Genomic DNA, 17344 nt, shown 5'->3' with positions numbered 1-17344 from the left:
TTGCCACTCTTCCATAAAGGCCAGAATTGTGCAATATACGACTGATTGTTGTCCTATGGACAGAGTCTCCCACCTCAGCTGTAGATCTCTGCAGTTCATCCAGAGTGATCATGGGCCTCTTGGCTGCATCTCTGATCAGTCTTCTCCTTGTATGAGCTGAAAGTTTAGAGGGACGGCCAGGTCTTGGTAGATTTGCAGTGGTCTGATACTCCTTCCATTTCAATATTATCGCTTGCACAGTGCTCCTTGGGATGTTTAAAGCTTGGGAAATCTTTTTGTATCTAAATCCGGCTTTAAACTTCTTCACAACAGTATCTCGGACCTGCCTGGTGTGTTCCTTGTTCTTCATGATGCTCTCTGCGCTTTTAACGGACCTCTGAGACTATCACAGTGCAGGTGCATTTATACGGAGACTTGATTACACACAGGTGGATTGTATTTATCATCATTAGTCATTTAGGTCAACATTGGATCATTCAGAGATCCTCACTGAACTTCTGGATAGAGTTTGCTGCACTGAAAGTAAAGGGGCTGAATAATTTTGCACGCCCAATTTTTCAGTTTTTGATTTGTTAAAAAAGTTTGAAATATCCAATTAATGTCGTTCCACTTCATGATTGTGTCCCACTTGTTGTTGATTCTTCACAAACAAATACAGTTTTATATCTTTATGTTTGAAGCCTGAAATGTGGCAAAAGGTCGCAAAGTTCAAGGGGGGCCGAATACTTTCGCAAGGCACTGTATACTACTTGGAGAAAAAAAAATACATATATATATATATATATATGGTGGATTGGAAATTATGCAGACATTTACATTAATTGAAGCCACAATCTACTTGAAATATTAAAGCTGAACCACCCCCTATTTTTTTATTTTTTTAAGGACTGTTCTATAGATTACATTTTGTGAAAATCGCCCAAATCATGGTGTTTTTGGCCTGGGTTTCGTGAGTAATCACTCATGTGGTCCTTAGAATGTATCTTTGGGGTTTACCAGAGCAGCTTAGATATAGCCAATACTTTCTTTGTGAGTCAATACTGTTTTTTTCTGCTTTCGTTCACAAACCTATGTTCCACATCTAATGTCTCACTGGGCGAAAACTGTTTGAATCAACATTGTTTCCACGTCATTTTCACCCAACTTTGAACCTAAATCCAATGACATGGTGGCATTTTTTGTTGATTTTACGTTGAATCGAGGATGGCAACTTATGTTGGCAACTCAACCAAATGTAAATCAAAACTAGATGTTGAACTGACATCTGTGCCCAGTGGGGTGAGTTCCGAGACAATGCCAAGGTCTTTATATTATGACCAGGGATAGGCACGGTTCATCGAATATCCGGATATCTAAGCATTATCTTTGATTACTTGAGTGCGTGTTCATTTGTGGAGAGAAATAAATGGTAGGCCTGTTTTGACAATGCTTTGTTATAAATTAAATTACACAATCCTTGTGACATTGTTACCTACAAGAATATACAATGACATTTGCAATACTTCATTTGATTAAACCAACTTTGAATGTACGGTGTTGAGCTACTGCTGCGCATTTAGAGCTCTGGTCTGCCCTGACATCGGTATGCTATTTTCCCCACTTCAGATATCAATTACAGACACACACCAAACAGAGTTTCCACAAAACCTGACACAGATCAATACAAAACACTCACCAGAAAACCTTTTTGTAACAGAATCAGTTCTATCATGGCGAAAATCAGACATCTCTTTCACTGTTCTTTTTAGCCAAAAACTAAGGAGAAAAGCAGCATTCTGCTGTTTTAAAATAACTTTGAATATCCAGATATCCCCAAAAATGTAATGATATTATTTGAATAGTGAAATAATGTCAAATGGCCTTCCTTAATTACAACCTTGGTCAACGCTAACCAAACCACTCTCTCAGCAGTACCCCCGCCCGCTCATGCTCCGAGGAACTATACCGCCTGTCGTCCCTGACAACCAGCCCCATGACGACCTCCATCGTCGTGACGAGCCCCCCCAGCGCCGGGGCCAGCCCGGAAACAACCAGGAAGTTCCCTCCCATGATGGACAGGGAGGAGGCAGGTCCAAAGAAGGTGGGGTTGGCTATATCCCTGGCGACAGACACCGGGAGGAACAACGACATGTGGGCTCGCCACGCCCTTACCTCGCCAAAACACAGCAGCACTACCGGTCCAAGCCAGTTCCTGCCCGTTCCTGCAGCCAGGGCAACCACCACACTGATGGTCGCCTGCCTGGGTCGCATGGGCAAGTCGGAGGTTGAAGGTCGCGAGGGCGACAAACCGGCGGTGGCGAGACGTCCATCTTGGCTCGACGATGACCTCCAGCCAATGTGAGCCTGTCGTCCATCGACTAGGATTGAGTGACCGATACGAAATTCTCTGTTGTCTAAGAGAGGAGCATCACACCTTAATGGCCATTGGGTTTCTCCCGGCCTACACAGATCAGATACTGGGAACTACATTACCCATGATCTTTCAGAAGACATTTAGAAATCCTGCTTCGTAAGCATGCGGCCGTGACCTCGAGCAGTGATGCACACCTCTGGATGGCATATGTGAAGATTGCATGACCTTTCGCAAGTGGCAGAATTAGATCATTTCAGCTGCTTTGACCCGAGCAGGCTAAGGAAAGAGTTTAAAGTCTGAATGAAGTGTGTTGCTTTTGGATGCATGGAAGCTAATACTTTCTTTTTAGTATTTGATTTGTTCATTCGGGTTTTTATATTTTTGAGCATGTGAGCAAGACATGACGGTGACCTGTCATAGATGTGACCTTTTAATAACCTTGCATGATGACCTTTGACATTGACCTTTTCCAATACACACTGTTTGAAGCAACTCCCTCAAAAACGACACTGGTAGTAGTAGAAAATGTATTTTCGCTCTCTGTATGGCAGACATGACAAATACATACAGCCCATTAAACAATATATTTGCTTTCCTTTTCATAAGACCTCTCTTCACTGGGTCTCCTGCTTTATTGTGGCCAGTCTTAATAGGACCACAAGCCACATTTTCACTCACACCCTTCCCAACATCAGAAATCCAGCTTTAAAAGCTCTCTGTGACTCTAGAACTTAATCCCAAACCCGGTTAGCCCAAACCGCCTATTTGGGTATCGTGGTCGCAAAAGTTGACGAACCCCAGCTTTGAAGATGGGTTATGAGCAGGCTAATAAAAGATGCATGCTTTGATTGATAGTTTTGTTTTAGACTGCGCCATGAGATCATTTCCATCTGCGCCACACAATATGCTGTAGAGGCCTATATTAGTGCAGTGAATTCAGTGGTTTTTCTCCTAAGTACTCAGCTGGCTGTATTTTTGACTAGATCGCCACCTTGTGTTCAAATGGACACTTTTTATTAACTTGGATCCGCAGATCTTGTTGCCTTAAATGTTTTGCCATTTAAGACAGCAATTACTGACTTTTCAATAACACTAAACCTACCGTATCTCATTAAGCATGCACGCTCGTTTTCTAAGAACTCATACTGTTGTCAACGGTAACCCACACAAGTACATTAAGCCTGGAGGTGTTTTTAACACGCCCCCCTATATTCCATCACACTTTTTTTTGTTATACTATTCTCATGTCTGTATATATTGCATTGTGTAGTTGTGGGCTCGTGTCTGTATATATTGCATTGTGTTGTAATTGTGTGTTTGTTCATTGGTGTTTGTGCTCTTTCTCCATGTCTCTGCTTTCGTAGATTCAGTCACAGAGCTGCTAGTGTATCAGATGACCCAGAGTAAGTGGTTCTTCGTTACCCATCGGACTCACATGCCTGCCCTGCTAAACCACACCTGCTTAGTACAGTGCCTTGCGAAAGTATTCGGCCCCCTTGAACTTTGCGACCTTTTGCCACATTTCAGGCTTCAAACATAAAGATATAAAACTGTATTTTTTTGTGAAGAATCAACAACAAGTGGGACACAATCATGAAGTGGAACAACATTTATTGGATATTTCAAACTTTTTTAACAAATCAAAAACTGAAAAATTGGGCGTGCAAAATTATTCAGCCCCCTTAAGTTAATACTTTGTAGCGCCACTTTTTGCTGCGATTACAGCTGTAAGTCGCTTGGGGTATGTCTCTATCAGTTTTGCACATCGAGAGACTGAAATGTTTTCCCATTCCTCCTTGCAAAACAGCTCGAGCTCAGTGAGGTTGGATGGAGAGCATTTGTGAACAGCAGTTTTCAGTTCTTTCCACAGATTCTCGATTGGATTCAGGTCTGGACTTTGACTTGGCCATTCTAACACCTGGATATGTTTATTTTTGAACCATTCCATTGTAGATTTTGCTTTATGTTTTGGATCATTGTCTTGTTGGAAGACAAATCTCCGTCCCAGTCTCAGGTCTTTTGCAGACTCCATCAGGTTTTCTTCCAGAATGGTCCTGTATTTGGCTCCATCCATCTTCCCATCAATTTTAACCATCTTCCCTGTCCCTGCTGAAGAAAAGCAGGCCCAAACCATGATGCTGCCACCACCATGTTTGACAGTGGGGATGGTGTGTTCAGCTGTGTTGCTTTTACGCCAAACATAACGTTTTGCATTGTTGCCAAAAAGTTCAATTTTGGTTTCATCTGACCAGAGCACCTTCTTCCACATGTTTGGTGTGTCTCCCAGGTGGCTTGTGGCAAACTTTAAACGACACTTTTTATGGATATCTTTAAGAAATGGCTTTCTTCTTGCCACTCTTCCATAAAGGCCAGATTTGTGCAATATACGACTGATTGTTGTCCTATGGACAGAGTCTCCCACCTCAGCTATAGATCTCTGCAGTTCATCCAGAGTGATCATGGGTCTCTTGGCTGCATCTCTGATCAGTCTTCTCCTTGTATGAGCTGAAAGTTTAGAGGGACCGCCAGGTCTTGGTAGATTTGCAGTGGTCTGATACTCCTTCCATTTCAATATTATCGCTTGCACAGTGCTCCTTGGGATGTTTAAAGCTTGGGAAATCTTTTTGTATCCAAATCCGGCTTTAAACTTCTTCACAACAGTATCTCGGACCTGCCTGGTGTGTTCCATGTTCCTCATGATGCTCTCTGCGCTTTTAACAGACCTCTGAGACTATCACAGTGCAGGTGCATTTATACGGAGACTTGATTACACACAGGTGGATTGTATTTATCATCATTAGTCATTTAGGTCAACATTGGATCATTCAGAGATCCTCACTGAACTTCTGGAGAGAGTTTGCTGCACTGAAAGTAAAGGGGCTGAATAATTTTGCACGCCCAATTTTTCAGTTTTTGATTTGTTAAAAAAGTTTGAAATATCCAATAAATGTCGTTCCACTTCATGATTGTGTCCCACTTGTTGTTGATTCTTCACAAAAAAATACAGTTTTATATCTTTATGTTTGAAGCCTGAAATGTGGCAAAAGGTCGCAAAGTTCAAGGGGGCCGAATACTTTCGCAAGGCACTGTATGCACAGATCCCTAGAGCGCAACCTCTAGACATTTCTAGTAGATCTGTAAGGAGCTGATAGGTTTAAGCAAATGGTGGAAACTCTGACCTTACTGGACTTGTAACCATATTGCACCCATCCGATCCGTTCAGATATACGAGAAGTGGAGCGGGACTGGCGGTTGACTTTCAAATGTGTTTCTAACCAGCTTCGCCGTTATCTGCGTGCCTCACGCTCGCACACACAAAAGCAAGCGTTGGAACTCAAGACGTGCCTCACCGAGTCACTTTGTCTCTTCTATCCTTCAAGGGTCTAATGTGGAATGGGACGTGCCTCTATCGCTCCCCTGTGTCTTGTGGAGAGCTCATAGTCTCGCAAACACGACTCTAGGCAACAGCAGTGACTAGGGTCCGGTTTCAGTGACGGACTCTTTTGGCGACTTCGCTAAGGGTAAAAAAAAAAAAGAAAGACAGACAACTTCAGACAGACAACTCTCCCCCCAAAAAATCACAAAGCAGACATGCCAGAACATTGCGATTTGAAACCAAAGTTTGCAGGCAAAACCTTTGCAGTGGATTTAGTGAAGGTAGTTGACGCAAACGAGCCACTTGTGAAATGCACTCACTTAAAAACAACCTCCTTGATCTCCATCCTGATAGTTACTATTTTGTATTTTATTCAAGTGGGTAAGGTAGTGACATAGGCAGAGGACTTAGGTCCTCTATGCCAAACTGACGTACTGTTACGTATAGACGTGTGAAGCGGGAACATTAGAAAATGGTGGGAGGCAACATGGATGTCTAGAGAGACGAGAGAGCTCACCATATGATGCATGTCGCATACACTCACACATAAGGACATGGACCATCACTGTAACGCCAATGGTTATGAGGCTCTCACTGTGGTTCTCAAAATAAGACCTGGGTCAAATACTTGCAGAGTATGACTTTGATGCTCTGTGCTATTCTGTATAGATAGGCTTCTATACTGTGTATACAATGAGCACCAATAGTATTGGGGCAGTGAACATTTTTGTTGTTGTTTTGTCTCTCTATCCAGCACTTTGGATTTGAAATGATACAATGAAATCACAGCAATTTTTGTACATAGCTCCCCCATTTTAGGGGACCAAAAGTATTGGGACAAATTCACTTATGTGCATTAAAGTAGTAAAAAGTTAGGTATTTGGTCCCATATTCGCAATGGCTATATACACTGCTCAAAAAAATAAAGGGAACACTAAAATAACACATCGTAGATCTGAATGAATGAAATATTCTTATTAAATACTTTTTTCTTTACATAGTTGAATGTGCTGACAACAAAATCACACAAAAATGTATCAACACATGGAGGTCTGGATTTGGAGTCACACTCAAAATTAAAGTGGAAAACCACACTACAGGCTGATCCAACTTTGATGTAATGTCCTTAAAACAAGTCAAAATGAGGCTCAGTAGTGTGTGTGGCCTCCACGTGCCTGTATGACCTCCCTACAACGCCTGGGCATGCTCCTGATGAGGTGGCGGATGGTCTCCTGAGGGATCTTCTCCCAGACCTGGACTAAAGCATCCGCCAACTCCTGGACAGTCTGTGGTGCAACGTGGCGTTGGTGGATGGAGCGAGACATGATGTCCCAGATGTGCTCAATTGGATTCAGGTCTGGGGAACGGGCGGGCCAGTCCATAGCATCAATGCCTTCCTCTTGCAGGAACTGCTGACACACTCCAGCCACATGAGGTCTAGCATTGTCTTGCATTAGGAGGAACCCAGGGCAACCGCACCAGCATATGGTCTCACAAGGGGTCTGAGGATCTCATCTCGGTACCTAATGTCAGTCAGGCTACCTCTGGCGAGCACATGGAGGGCTGTGCGGACCCCCAAAGAAATGCCACCCCACACCATGACTGACCCACCGCCAAACCGGTCATGCTGGAGGATGTTGCAGGCAGCAGAACGTTCTCCACGGCGTCTCCAGACTCCAGTCACATCTGTCACGTGCTCAGTGTGAACCTGCTTTCATCTGTGAAGAGCACAGGGTGCCAGTGGCGAATTTGCCAATCTTGGTGTTCTCTGGCAAATGCCAAATGTCCTGCACGGTGTTGGGCTGTAAGCACAACCCCCATCTGTGGACGTCGGGCCCTCATACCACCCTCATGGAGTCTGTTTCTGACCATTTGAGCAGACACATGCACATATGTGGCCTGCTGGAGGTCATTTTGCAGGGTTCTGGCAGTGCTCCTCCTTGCACAAAAGCGGAGGTAGCGGTCCTGTTGCTGGGTTGTTGCCCTCCTACGGCCTCCTCCAAGTCTCCCACGATCAGCTCCTTTGTTTTGTTGAGGGAGAGGTTATTTTCCTGGCACCACTCTCCCAGGGCCCTCACCTCCTCCCTGTAGACTGTCTCGTCATTGTTGGTAATCAGGCCTACTACTTTTGTATTGTCTGCAAACTTGATGAGTGGCCACGCAGTCATGGGTGAACAGGGAGTACAGGAGGGGGCTGAGCATGCACCTTTGTGGGGTCCCTGTGTTGAGGATAAGCAAAGTGGTGTTGTTTCCTACCTTCACCACCTGTGGGTGGAACATGTCCCAATCCGCGTGGTCAAAACAATCATTGAAGCATTGATTCCGATTGGTCAGACCAGCGTTGAATAGACCTTAGCACGGGTACTTCCTGTTTGAGTTTCTGCCTATAGGAAGGGTGGAGCAAGGGTGATCAGATTTGCCTAAGGGAGGTCGAGGGAGGGCCTTGTAAGAATTTCTAAAAGTTGAGTAGCGGTGGTCCAATGTTTTCCCAGCGCGAGTACTACACCCAATGTGTTGGTAGAACTTCGGTAGTGTTTTCCTCAAATTTGCTATGCTAAAATCCCCAGCTACAATAAGTGCTGCGTCAGGATATGTGGTTTCCAGTTTGCGTAAAGTCCAACGTAGTTCTTTGAGGACCATCGAAGGTATCAGCTTGAAGGGAGAATATATATTTTCAGCTGTTTGATGCTGGTGTACAAAACCAAAAGTAAAAGACAAAATAATTATAATAATTTATGCTGCAATTTGTACATTTATTGGCCAAATTCACATAGAAATATGACTTATAGATATGTCATCCTCATTGATAGCAAGTCTAAGAAGTGGTAGATCAGTTCTATGTGGGCTATTTCTATGCTTCCCGTTCTTACGTTTCATTTTTGCATTTTTAACATTCAGTATTGCACACCAGCTTCAAACAGCTTAAAATGCAATATTTTTGGTTATGGAAAATATATTTCACAGTGGTTTAGATGATTCTCTACTCTATACTTGCTTGTTTTGTCACATAAACTGAAAGTAGGCGAACCATTAGAATTTTAGCAACCAGGAAAAATGCCAGAGCTAGTTCTGCATAGTGCACATAGAACATATCTACAGCTTCTTAGACTTGCTTTCAATGAGGATGACAGATCTATAACACACATTTCTATGTTAATTTGGCCGGGTAGCCCCAAAAGGTTGCATATTGCCGCTTTAAAGCTGAGAGTCTGCACTTTAAACCTCATAGACATTGTATCATTTCAAATCCAAAAGGTGCTGGAGTACAGAGCCAAAACAACAACAAAAATGTATGACCTCACTGCATGACCTTTTGATGGCATGTTGCTTACTTGTGGTTATAATCTGCCTTTATTCACATTATCTCTGGTGCCTTCTGTTTTGCATAGTTCACACTATGATACAAACTAATGGATACAAAACAATAATATCCTGTAATATAATATTTGTGGTCGTGCAATGAGATCTATTGTCAGAGTAATAATGAGTTCCTTTTGGGTTCCTTTTGGGTGGACCACTTCAGTACCTATAGAAGTTGTATCCGTGAAGCGTTTGACCGTCCAGCCTGTTTGACCTCGACCTTTCCTGGCTGAACTACGACAACTCCAAAGCTCCAGAAAACATCTTATGTGCCTGGAAATAAAAACAAATATTTGTCCATACCGTATGCATGACTCTTCTCCTAGTAAATCTCTTTAGAACTCCTCCCCCCTCTCATGTCTCTTTCCTCTCCTTTCTTTTTCTCAGGAGTGTGAGTATGATTGACGTGCGCTGTGAGGAGGACCCCAGCTTGCCTCACCACAGCCAGGTGCGCCACGAGCTCATGCACAACCAGTACAACATGATGAAGGAGGAAGAGGACCACTGGCAGGACGTAAGCACTCACACACAAACACACACACACACACACACATATTAATACACTTACACACACTCACTCACACGTTCATGCACTCATACACTGACGTGTCTGTGTGTTAGGACCTAGCCCGGTGGAAGAGTCGCAGGAGAAGCGTCTCCCAGGACCTGATCAAAAAGGAGGAGGAGAGGAAGATGATGGAGAAGCTGATGACGGGCGAGGGAGGGGCCATTTCTCAGAGGAGGAAGAGTATCAAGACCTACCGGGAGATCGTGGAGGAGAAGTAGGTCACAAGGCCATTTTAGGTCAAACCCTGCTTTCCATATGGTTGGTTGCCTCAATGTACAGTATTGCCCTATACCTACTCTCATGTTTCTTATATCCTAGACTGTTGTTTTTTATCGCATCCTGGCTTTTTTAAAATTGCTTTTAACTGCATCAAGAGATCAGTAGCAATGTACAGAAATGTTTCAACAACAGTCACATGGCCCCTGTCTCACCTTGTCCTCCCGTGTCTCCTTCCCTAGGGAACGTCGTGAGAACGAGCTCCGCGAGGCCTACCAGTCGGCCCGCACCCCTGAGGAGGCGGCGTTGGTCCTCCACCGCTACGCCCAGCGCTTCACCATCAGTGAAGCGGTGCTGGAGCGCCTGCAACTGCCCAAGCTGCTGGACAGGAGCGTCTCTGAAGATCCCACCACTGCCACCAGCACACGTCTCCCCCTCACCCCCAGCTCCCGCTCTCCCAACTCAACCTCCCCGGAAGAAGATCCAAATGGTCCTCTGAAGTACCTGAGGCAGCAGTCGCTCCCGGCGCCCAAGTTTACCGCTACCGTCGAGGCCCAAGTAGCGGGGTTCCCCCAGGGTCAGTCTCATCGCCCCCAGATTCAGTCACGCACCCCTGAACCAAGCCCCTCTATCCAGGCTGCCTCGCCTAAATCTGTTCCTTTGCTGACGCCCAAGCCTTACATCCAATCCAAGGGCATGCAGATGCTGGCGGAACCCAATCCAGGCAAGGTGAGGCACAAAAGGCAAGCTAATGGGTTTTATCAGTGTTATCACTAGTGTATTTTTTCTATAAAATGGTGTGTGGGCCAGGGTTCAAATTACATGGGTGTCGTGGGGTTGTTTTGCACTCCCGTGACAAATCAGGGCAGCTTTCCTGAAGTGTTACGATACTAAACAGATACTTCGATACTAACGTCCCCTGAAGTAGTTGGAACGTTTTGTTCAGCCTAGTATTCGCCGGGCACACCGACATGTATTATATGAAAAGGTCCCTGATCTTGGCATTCACATTGGAATAGCAGACAGAAACCATGGCAATTGAGTGTCATGTTTTTAGACAGAAGGCTAGGGATCCCATATCCTTTTTCTGCGAAGTCGGGTTGTGACGTCTCAATTTAGCACAACAGGGTGCTCATTTTCATCCGTGGAGAGCGATTTGTCAAATGGGCCTATTCCAAAGGAAGTTGACATGTTTTTCGGTTATTACGGGAACAAACCGGGGAGCCACTTCTTTCCACTTTAGTGGCTGGAATGTCTTATTTGGAGCCGAGTGGAGCCTCCGCCTGAATGGGGGGGGGGGGGGGGGCTCTGTTCCATATTGACTTAAAAAGTTGACAAGTAGGCCCTCTCAACATGAAGTGGATCTCCAGGCAGACAAAGAGGGCCACACAGACTGAGGGGGGTGATTGTGGGTAGTGAGTCCCCCCTCTATTCAACAACCCCCCTGTGTGTCTGGAGTTAGCACTCGGCGCTCCTCACACATACATTACAGCCTTTCATTCAGTCCCAGCGTGTTATCAGGAGCTAGTTGAACAGCTAATGGGCCAGAGTTATGGTTTTATTTACAACATGGGGCAACTGCTGGTCTGGATGGTCTGGAATAGAACTGTCTGGTCATATTGCGGTCATTGCTGTGGAATGTGGTATTTGGGATGTTTCACCCCAGTTGACTGTTCTTCAGTTACCTGTCTGATGGATATTTTTTGGGGTGAGGATGCAGTCACAGTGTCTCTAAAATGGGGTTTTAGTGTTTGATTTTTAGATTGAAATGCATCTTTGTGGAGTGGGCATGTGTTCATGTGTGTCCACATATGTATGCGCGTGCATGTTTCTGTTCTTTAAGTCTTAAGTCTGTGTACTCAGGTGGACGGCTTGCTGCAAGTGAACGGCGACATGCGAAACGATGAGGTCACCACTCCAGAGAGCGACGGAAGAACCACCCCTGTACGGTTCTACCCTTCCACTGCCACGCCTACTTCCTCCTCTGACCCTTCCGACACACCCCCATGTGTGGCCACTCCCCCACCCACACATAGCCCCTCCCCCAGGGCGAGCCCATTAACAGCCATGACAACTTTGGCACAGGGTGGCACAAGCACCGCAGTGCCACCTTCTTCAGTGCCAGGAGAAGGTGATGCCCAGGAGAAGAGTAACGCACAGGAGTACATCCCACCTAGCCGGCCCACCTCACTGCCCTCGGTGAGGCTCCAGTACATGCAGCCAAGCCTGCTTTGTTTCTCTGAAAAAAAAATATAAGTTGTCAAAAGGGTGGTCATTGGATCCACGGGTCTGAATAGACCACGTACCGCTAGCAGCATTGTAGCCCCAGACTGTTAGCGCCACAGACTGTCAGCGCCAGCTGTCTCGTCTTTGTTTTTGAAATGTGCAATGAGCGTAGAAAGACGGATACGTGTAAGGAATTGGCAACGCCTTCTAATTTTGAGAAATATGCATCTTCTTCGCCAGGTGGGCCACTTGATTTCAGCATCTAAACGAAGTGAACAGGCGTGTTGTTCAATCAGTTGGAGTCGGACAGGAAGGTGTCGTCGTAACAACATAAGTCTTGAAAACTGTTAGGTGGAAAGCCACGTATCAACCAGACCTGTGTGTTGTTCTTAGTCTGGCATGCAGTCATAGATAGGATAAAGCAACACTGAGTCAGATAGGTCATAACTTCAACAAAAGGAATGTGGAGGATGCGGTAACAGAGTATTTCTTCCTTTGTGTGTCCCTGCAGGAGCTGCAGAGCACAGAGAGCATTGTGGAGGCGGGCGGCAGGTCTGCTGCAGGCCCACTGGGGGAGGAGCCCAACACGGCAGCGGCTGCAGTACAGCCCTCTCCAGCTATAGGTTTGTTCCTCTGGGTTACCTAGAATGCCGGTCTAACCTCTGCTACCCTGACACCTAGTGGTGACCATTTATGCTGTTTTCTAGAACCCATCCAGTCCTTTTGCTATTCAATATTCTTGCTAGTCATGTATTACTCGCTGTCTGTCTTGAGAATGAACACTTTAAGTTATTAAACAATTTATTCAACTTGGTCTTCCCGTGGTTAACGTCACATTATGACCCCCCGCTGTCTGGAACCTGTACTCTGATGCAGCTAAACATGTCTCTGTTTTGTTTAAAGACTCACAACGCGCTACCAAGGAACAAACAGAAGTGTGTACGAATGCCACAGCGACCAGACCGAATGCCACAGTCCCCTGTCCTGTTCAATCAGTGCACGCAACACAGCAAGCTCAGCCAATGACTGCACAGGTGAGATCACCTTCCTACCAATCAATGGCCCCAATACTCCAAATAGTCAATCATTTGTGCCCTGCTTTACCCCAAGCACACTCTTAAACATAAAGGAGCCTGGAAGAACCTTTTAGGATTCTAAAAAGGGTCTTCGAGAAACTCTGTGTCAATGTTCAAACCTGAAATGTTTTGTGATGGGAGGGGTTCAATAGAGTACCACAGTATGAGTCATAATACCCATAAAACCTAGCAGTCAAAAGGGAAATGGTTCCAATCGTTTTTTTTCCCACCGTTCATTTTAAAAACACTTCAAATAAGGGCAGGGTTTCATGTATGCTTACCCTGGTTGGACATTTTGATAACCGTGTAAATCTCTCTAGGACATGGTGGCTTTTATCAATATTATTCGCCTGTATCTGAAAGCCACGCCCCCTACTAAGCCATACCTCCAGTCCAGGGTGCCTCCATGGAATTAGTTGTGACTCGAAGAACCGTGGAGATCTTCGAGGAACCCCTGGAGTTCAAAGAACGAACCATTGCTAGTCAAGGGTTCATATTTGGTTATAGATGAGGGGTTCTTGGAGGAACCGTTAATGTTTCAAAGAGTGCAGAAGCTTTGCCCGGGATGGTGCAGCCCCATTTAACTTTCAGATAGAAATGCATTATGTACAATGGGCATGATTCCATACTGTGTAGAATAGGGTATTGCATAAGCTATATAAATACAATTTATATCTGCGACATTCTAACTAAATATTTTGACATTTCTCCTGGTCAAGTTTTGATCATTCTGTTTATGACTTTTCTGTTTCTGATCTTAGGTCAGTGAGCCCAGCCTGGAATTGTCTCTGAGTGCAGAGGATGTTGCTGCCTTGGCTGATCCAGGACCTGTCAGAAACAAACCACCACGTGAGGCTCCCACAACAGGTAATCAAAATGTGTTTTCAGATGAGGATGAACCTCAAACGACCTTTTCCCAATAGTCTTTATTGTACACAGCCCTTTGAACTCTGCTATCACACACCCCAACTCTTTTGTTTCCCTTGGTTCTCCAACTGGCACTCTGTATTTTTTTTGCTTTTGATCTCTCTATCTATCCCCTCCTTCTCTTCTCCTCACCCCCTGCCTCCTTCCTTCCCCCTCCCCCCTTCTCGCTTGTGCTGTAGAGCTGGCTAACAGTGCCAGTTATCCGCCAGAAACCGGCAACCCTAGGTTAGGCCTACGTTGGGAGTTCTTCGCCCCACCAGGTAAACTGCTCAGTGAATAGTTGGGCTTGCCTTGTAACCCCCCGTTGGAGTTCACATACTCATACACTGTGTAGGGTTTCCTCAGTGCTTCCCCAGGGGCTGGGTGACGGCATTGGAAACCCATTTCTTCAATCTACTGTTTGTTTTTGTTTTTTTGTTTTCTATTTGGTGTTCAGTGGATCCCATTATATTTTACATGAAGTTGGTATTATAATGTTGTACTTTTACTACATTAACAATGTTAATACAACATTGTTACAAGTGTAACTACCGTGCCACTACAGGTATAAGAGCAACTTCGCGCAGCATTGTTGAATGTTCCCTTTTGCACAGACCATCTCCAAAATGGAAACTGGAATTGTTAGCTACTCGGTAATTAACAAAATACCTCACAGCTCGTGTTTTTTAAGCAACTCAGTCTTTAACTTTATGCCTTACCACCTTGATTTGTTCCCTGCCCTTCTTTCACTTCATTCCCTAATTCCTCCCCATGACATTCATGATGGAAATAGCTTTTTCCCATGTGTTCACACCAAGACAGCGTAGTTACCAAATGAGATGATTTTTCAAAAATTGCCGTGTCCACTCAGCATCAGTTCCTGTGTTTGACAAGATGTTTGTTTTCTAACTGTCTACCTTTTTTACTCTACTTCTGTTTCATAGAGGGGGAGGAGCCGAAGCGTGGTAAAGTGCCGGTAAGTAGGTTGTGACGGCTCCTATAGTCTTTCCTGGTTGAGTTCTGAAGGTTTTTAAAAAAATTGTTTCTCATCCGGTTGAGCCAAAATGTGTTCATTAGGCCACATGTTTCTTATTGGGCGAGTTTAGGTGGCTCCCCGTTTCACTCCATGTCAGAGAGTAATCTTCTGTTTTGTGCTGACTGAGCACAATCCTTTTGTTGTTGTCGTCATATATTTAGGACCTCCCTAAGACCCCAATGATTGATTGGTCATTCTTCATTGGCTCAACCTATTAAATGAGGATGATGTACAGAGTGCCCAGCATTGCTTTTCTCCTTTTCCCTTCATCCCCTCATCTTTCTTTTCTCTCTCCTTAGTAGGACTCCTTTGGCTAGCATGGAAATGGTGTTGTGGTAGATCAACTGTCTGTCTCCTCTCTTCCCTATTTGTGGATGTGTGTGTGTGTACTTCGGTTTGTGGGCTGGCGTATGCATGCTTTGTGTGTGTGTGTGTGTGTGTGTGTGTGTGTGTGTGTGTGTGCGTGTGCGCGCGTGTGTGTGTGTGTGTGTGTGTGTGTGTGTGTGTGTGTGCGTGCGTGCGTGTGTGTGTGTGTGAGCCCCGGATGGGTCCTATCAGGTCACTCAGGTGTCATCCCCGGTAGTGATTCAGGCTAAGCGGGGTGACCGCTGGGCTTGGGACCCAGATGAGGAACGAAAGCGTCAGGAAAGGTGGCAGCAAGAGCAGGAGCGCATGCTTCAGGTAGCCTGAGTTGTGCTACTAAAGACAGAAACGCTAAGCCTGACTTAGCATGCTAAAGCTAGGCCTGAGTTAAAATGCTGCTAAAAATATGTTAACAAAAGCTAGGCCTGAGTTAGCATTCTGCAAAAAATATGTTAACGAAAGCTGATGCTCTATTGACGTTAGCAAAAGCTAGGCCTGAGTAAGCCTGCTGTTTACTGAATATATGGTCTTCAGCCCCAGTTACATTTACCCAAAGCGGGTGCTTTCTATTAGCTTGCAGCCACATTTAAATGAACCACAATATTGCTTAGGCATCTGCCTGCTCTGAATCTGAAGTCGAACCCCAATCTGCTACTCACTGCTGGGCAGACAGTGGCCACACGTTAGCAGCATTGCACAATAAACACTGTGTGCTATGGCATGTCCTGCATCTCACATTCACTCGCCAGATCCTCAAATCTGTCGCCAATCAACCTCACACTCCTCCTCTATCCACCCATCATAGGATGTCTCAATTCTCCAAAGTAACCTTCCTCTATCCTCACATCCTCACCATATTCTCGGATCTGTACAGAAGAAAGGGAGGAGATGAGGAAAGAAAGCCATTTAGCCTATTGAGATCCACCCGCAGGGTTTGCTTGGCTGAAGCATGAACCCTTGTCACCTTTGACCCCTAAACACCCTTGTCATTGTATGGTGTGTCTATTGCTTTGCTTGGCAGCTTTTTGCTGGTTTGTATTTTCTCTCATCTTTACACATTTCATCGTGCTGTTTGTGTCTGCCCACTTTTTTCCAGTCACATTTTTCCTTTTTCTCAATGGTGCTTCCTACAGACCTGAACTGAGTTATGAATTGAGATGAAATCCAACGTGAATGGATAGTTCCCCTCAAAATCAAAGTTGGTCCGGTGTTTTCATATTTCAAAATGAGTCTGAAGTTGAGTCTTCTATATTGCACACCATCTGTTGCGGAGGTCTTTCAGTCCCACTTTCAACGAAGTACAACCTTATAAAGGCTTTATATCACAAAAACAAAAAATATGAACAAAAAATATAAACGTCACATGCAGCCATTTGAAAGATTTTACCGAGTTATCATTTATATAAGGAAATCACTATTGAATTAAATTCATTAGGCCCTAATCTATTGATTTTGCATGACAGATATGCATATGTTGGTCACAGATACCTTGAAAAGAAGGTAGGAGCGTGGATCAGAAATCCAGCCAGTATCTGGTGTGACCTCCATTTACCTCGTGTAGCTCAACACATCTCCTTCGCATAGAGTTGATCAGGCTGTTGATTGTGGCCTGTGGAGTGTTATTCCTCCTCATCAATGGCAGTGCCAAGTTGCTGGATGGTGGCAGGAACTGGAACACGCTGTCGTACACGTCGGTCCGGAGCATCCCGAACATGCTCAATGGGTGACATGTCTGGTGAGTATGCAGGCCATGGAAGAACTGGGAAATGTTCTGCTTCCAGGTATTGTGTACATATCCTTGCGACATGGGGCCGTGCATTATCATGCTGAAACATGACGTGATGGCGTCGGATGAATGGCACAA

General features: G+C 45.0%; 1 protein-coding gene across 6 annotated transcripts in view; it reads left to right on the top strand.

Annotated features, from left to right (window-relative positions):
- Positions 1-17344, top strand: part of LOC139390520 (LIM and calponin homology domains-containing protein 1-like) — a 153139-nt gene that overhangs the window by 126462 nt on the left and 9333 nt on the right. For 2 of the 6 annotated variants that reach the window (XM_071137681.1, XM_071137680.1), the window contains 12 exons: positions 1912-2337; positions 3718-3756; positions 9477-9603; positions 9711-9871; positions 10116-10602; positions 11737-12072; positions 12611-12722; positions 13003-13133; positions 13937-14042; positions 14282-14362; positions 15026-15057; positions 15676-15798. In XM_071137681.1, coding sequence (XP_070993782.1) covers positions 1912-2337; positions 3718-3756; positions 9477-9603; positions 9711-9871; positions 10116-10602; positions 11737-12072; positions 12611-12722; positions 13003-13133; positions 13937-14042; positions 14282-14362; positions 15026-15057; positions 15676-15798 — 2161 coding nt within the window. Of the gene's footprint in view, positions 1-1908; positions 2338-3717; positions 3757-9476; positions 9604-9710; positions 9872-10115; positions 10603-11736; positions 12073-12610; positions 12723-13002; positions 13134-13936; positions 14043-14281; positions 14363-15025; positions 15058-15675; positions 15799-17344 lie in introns of all 6 variants that reach the window. The other 4 variants (XM_071137679.1, XM_071137684.1, XM_071137683.1 and 1 more) reach the window with 4 other exon arrangements.

This window comes from Oncorhynchus clarkii, chromosome 31, assembly GCF_045791955.1.
Source record: "Oncorhynchus clarkii lewisi isolate Uvic-CL-2024 chromosome 31, UVic_Ocla_1.0, whole genome shotgun sequence".
In the NCBI taxonomy this organism is placed as follows: domain Eukaryota; kingdom Metazoa; phylum Chordata; class Actinopteri; order Salmoniformes; family Salmonidae; genus Oncorhynchus; species Oncorhynchus clarkii.
Note: the sequence above shows the minus strand (reverse complement) of the source record. Positions and strands in the feature narration are given on the sequence as shown.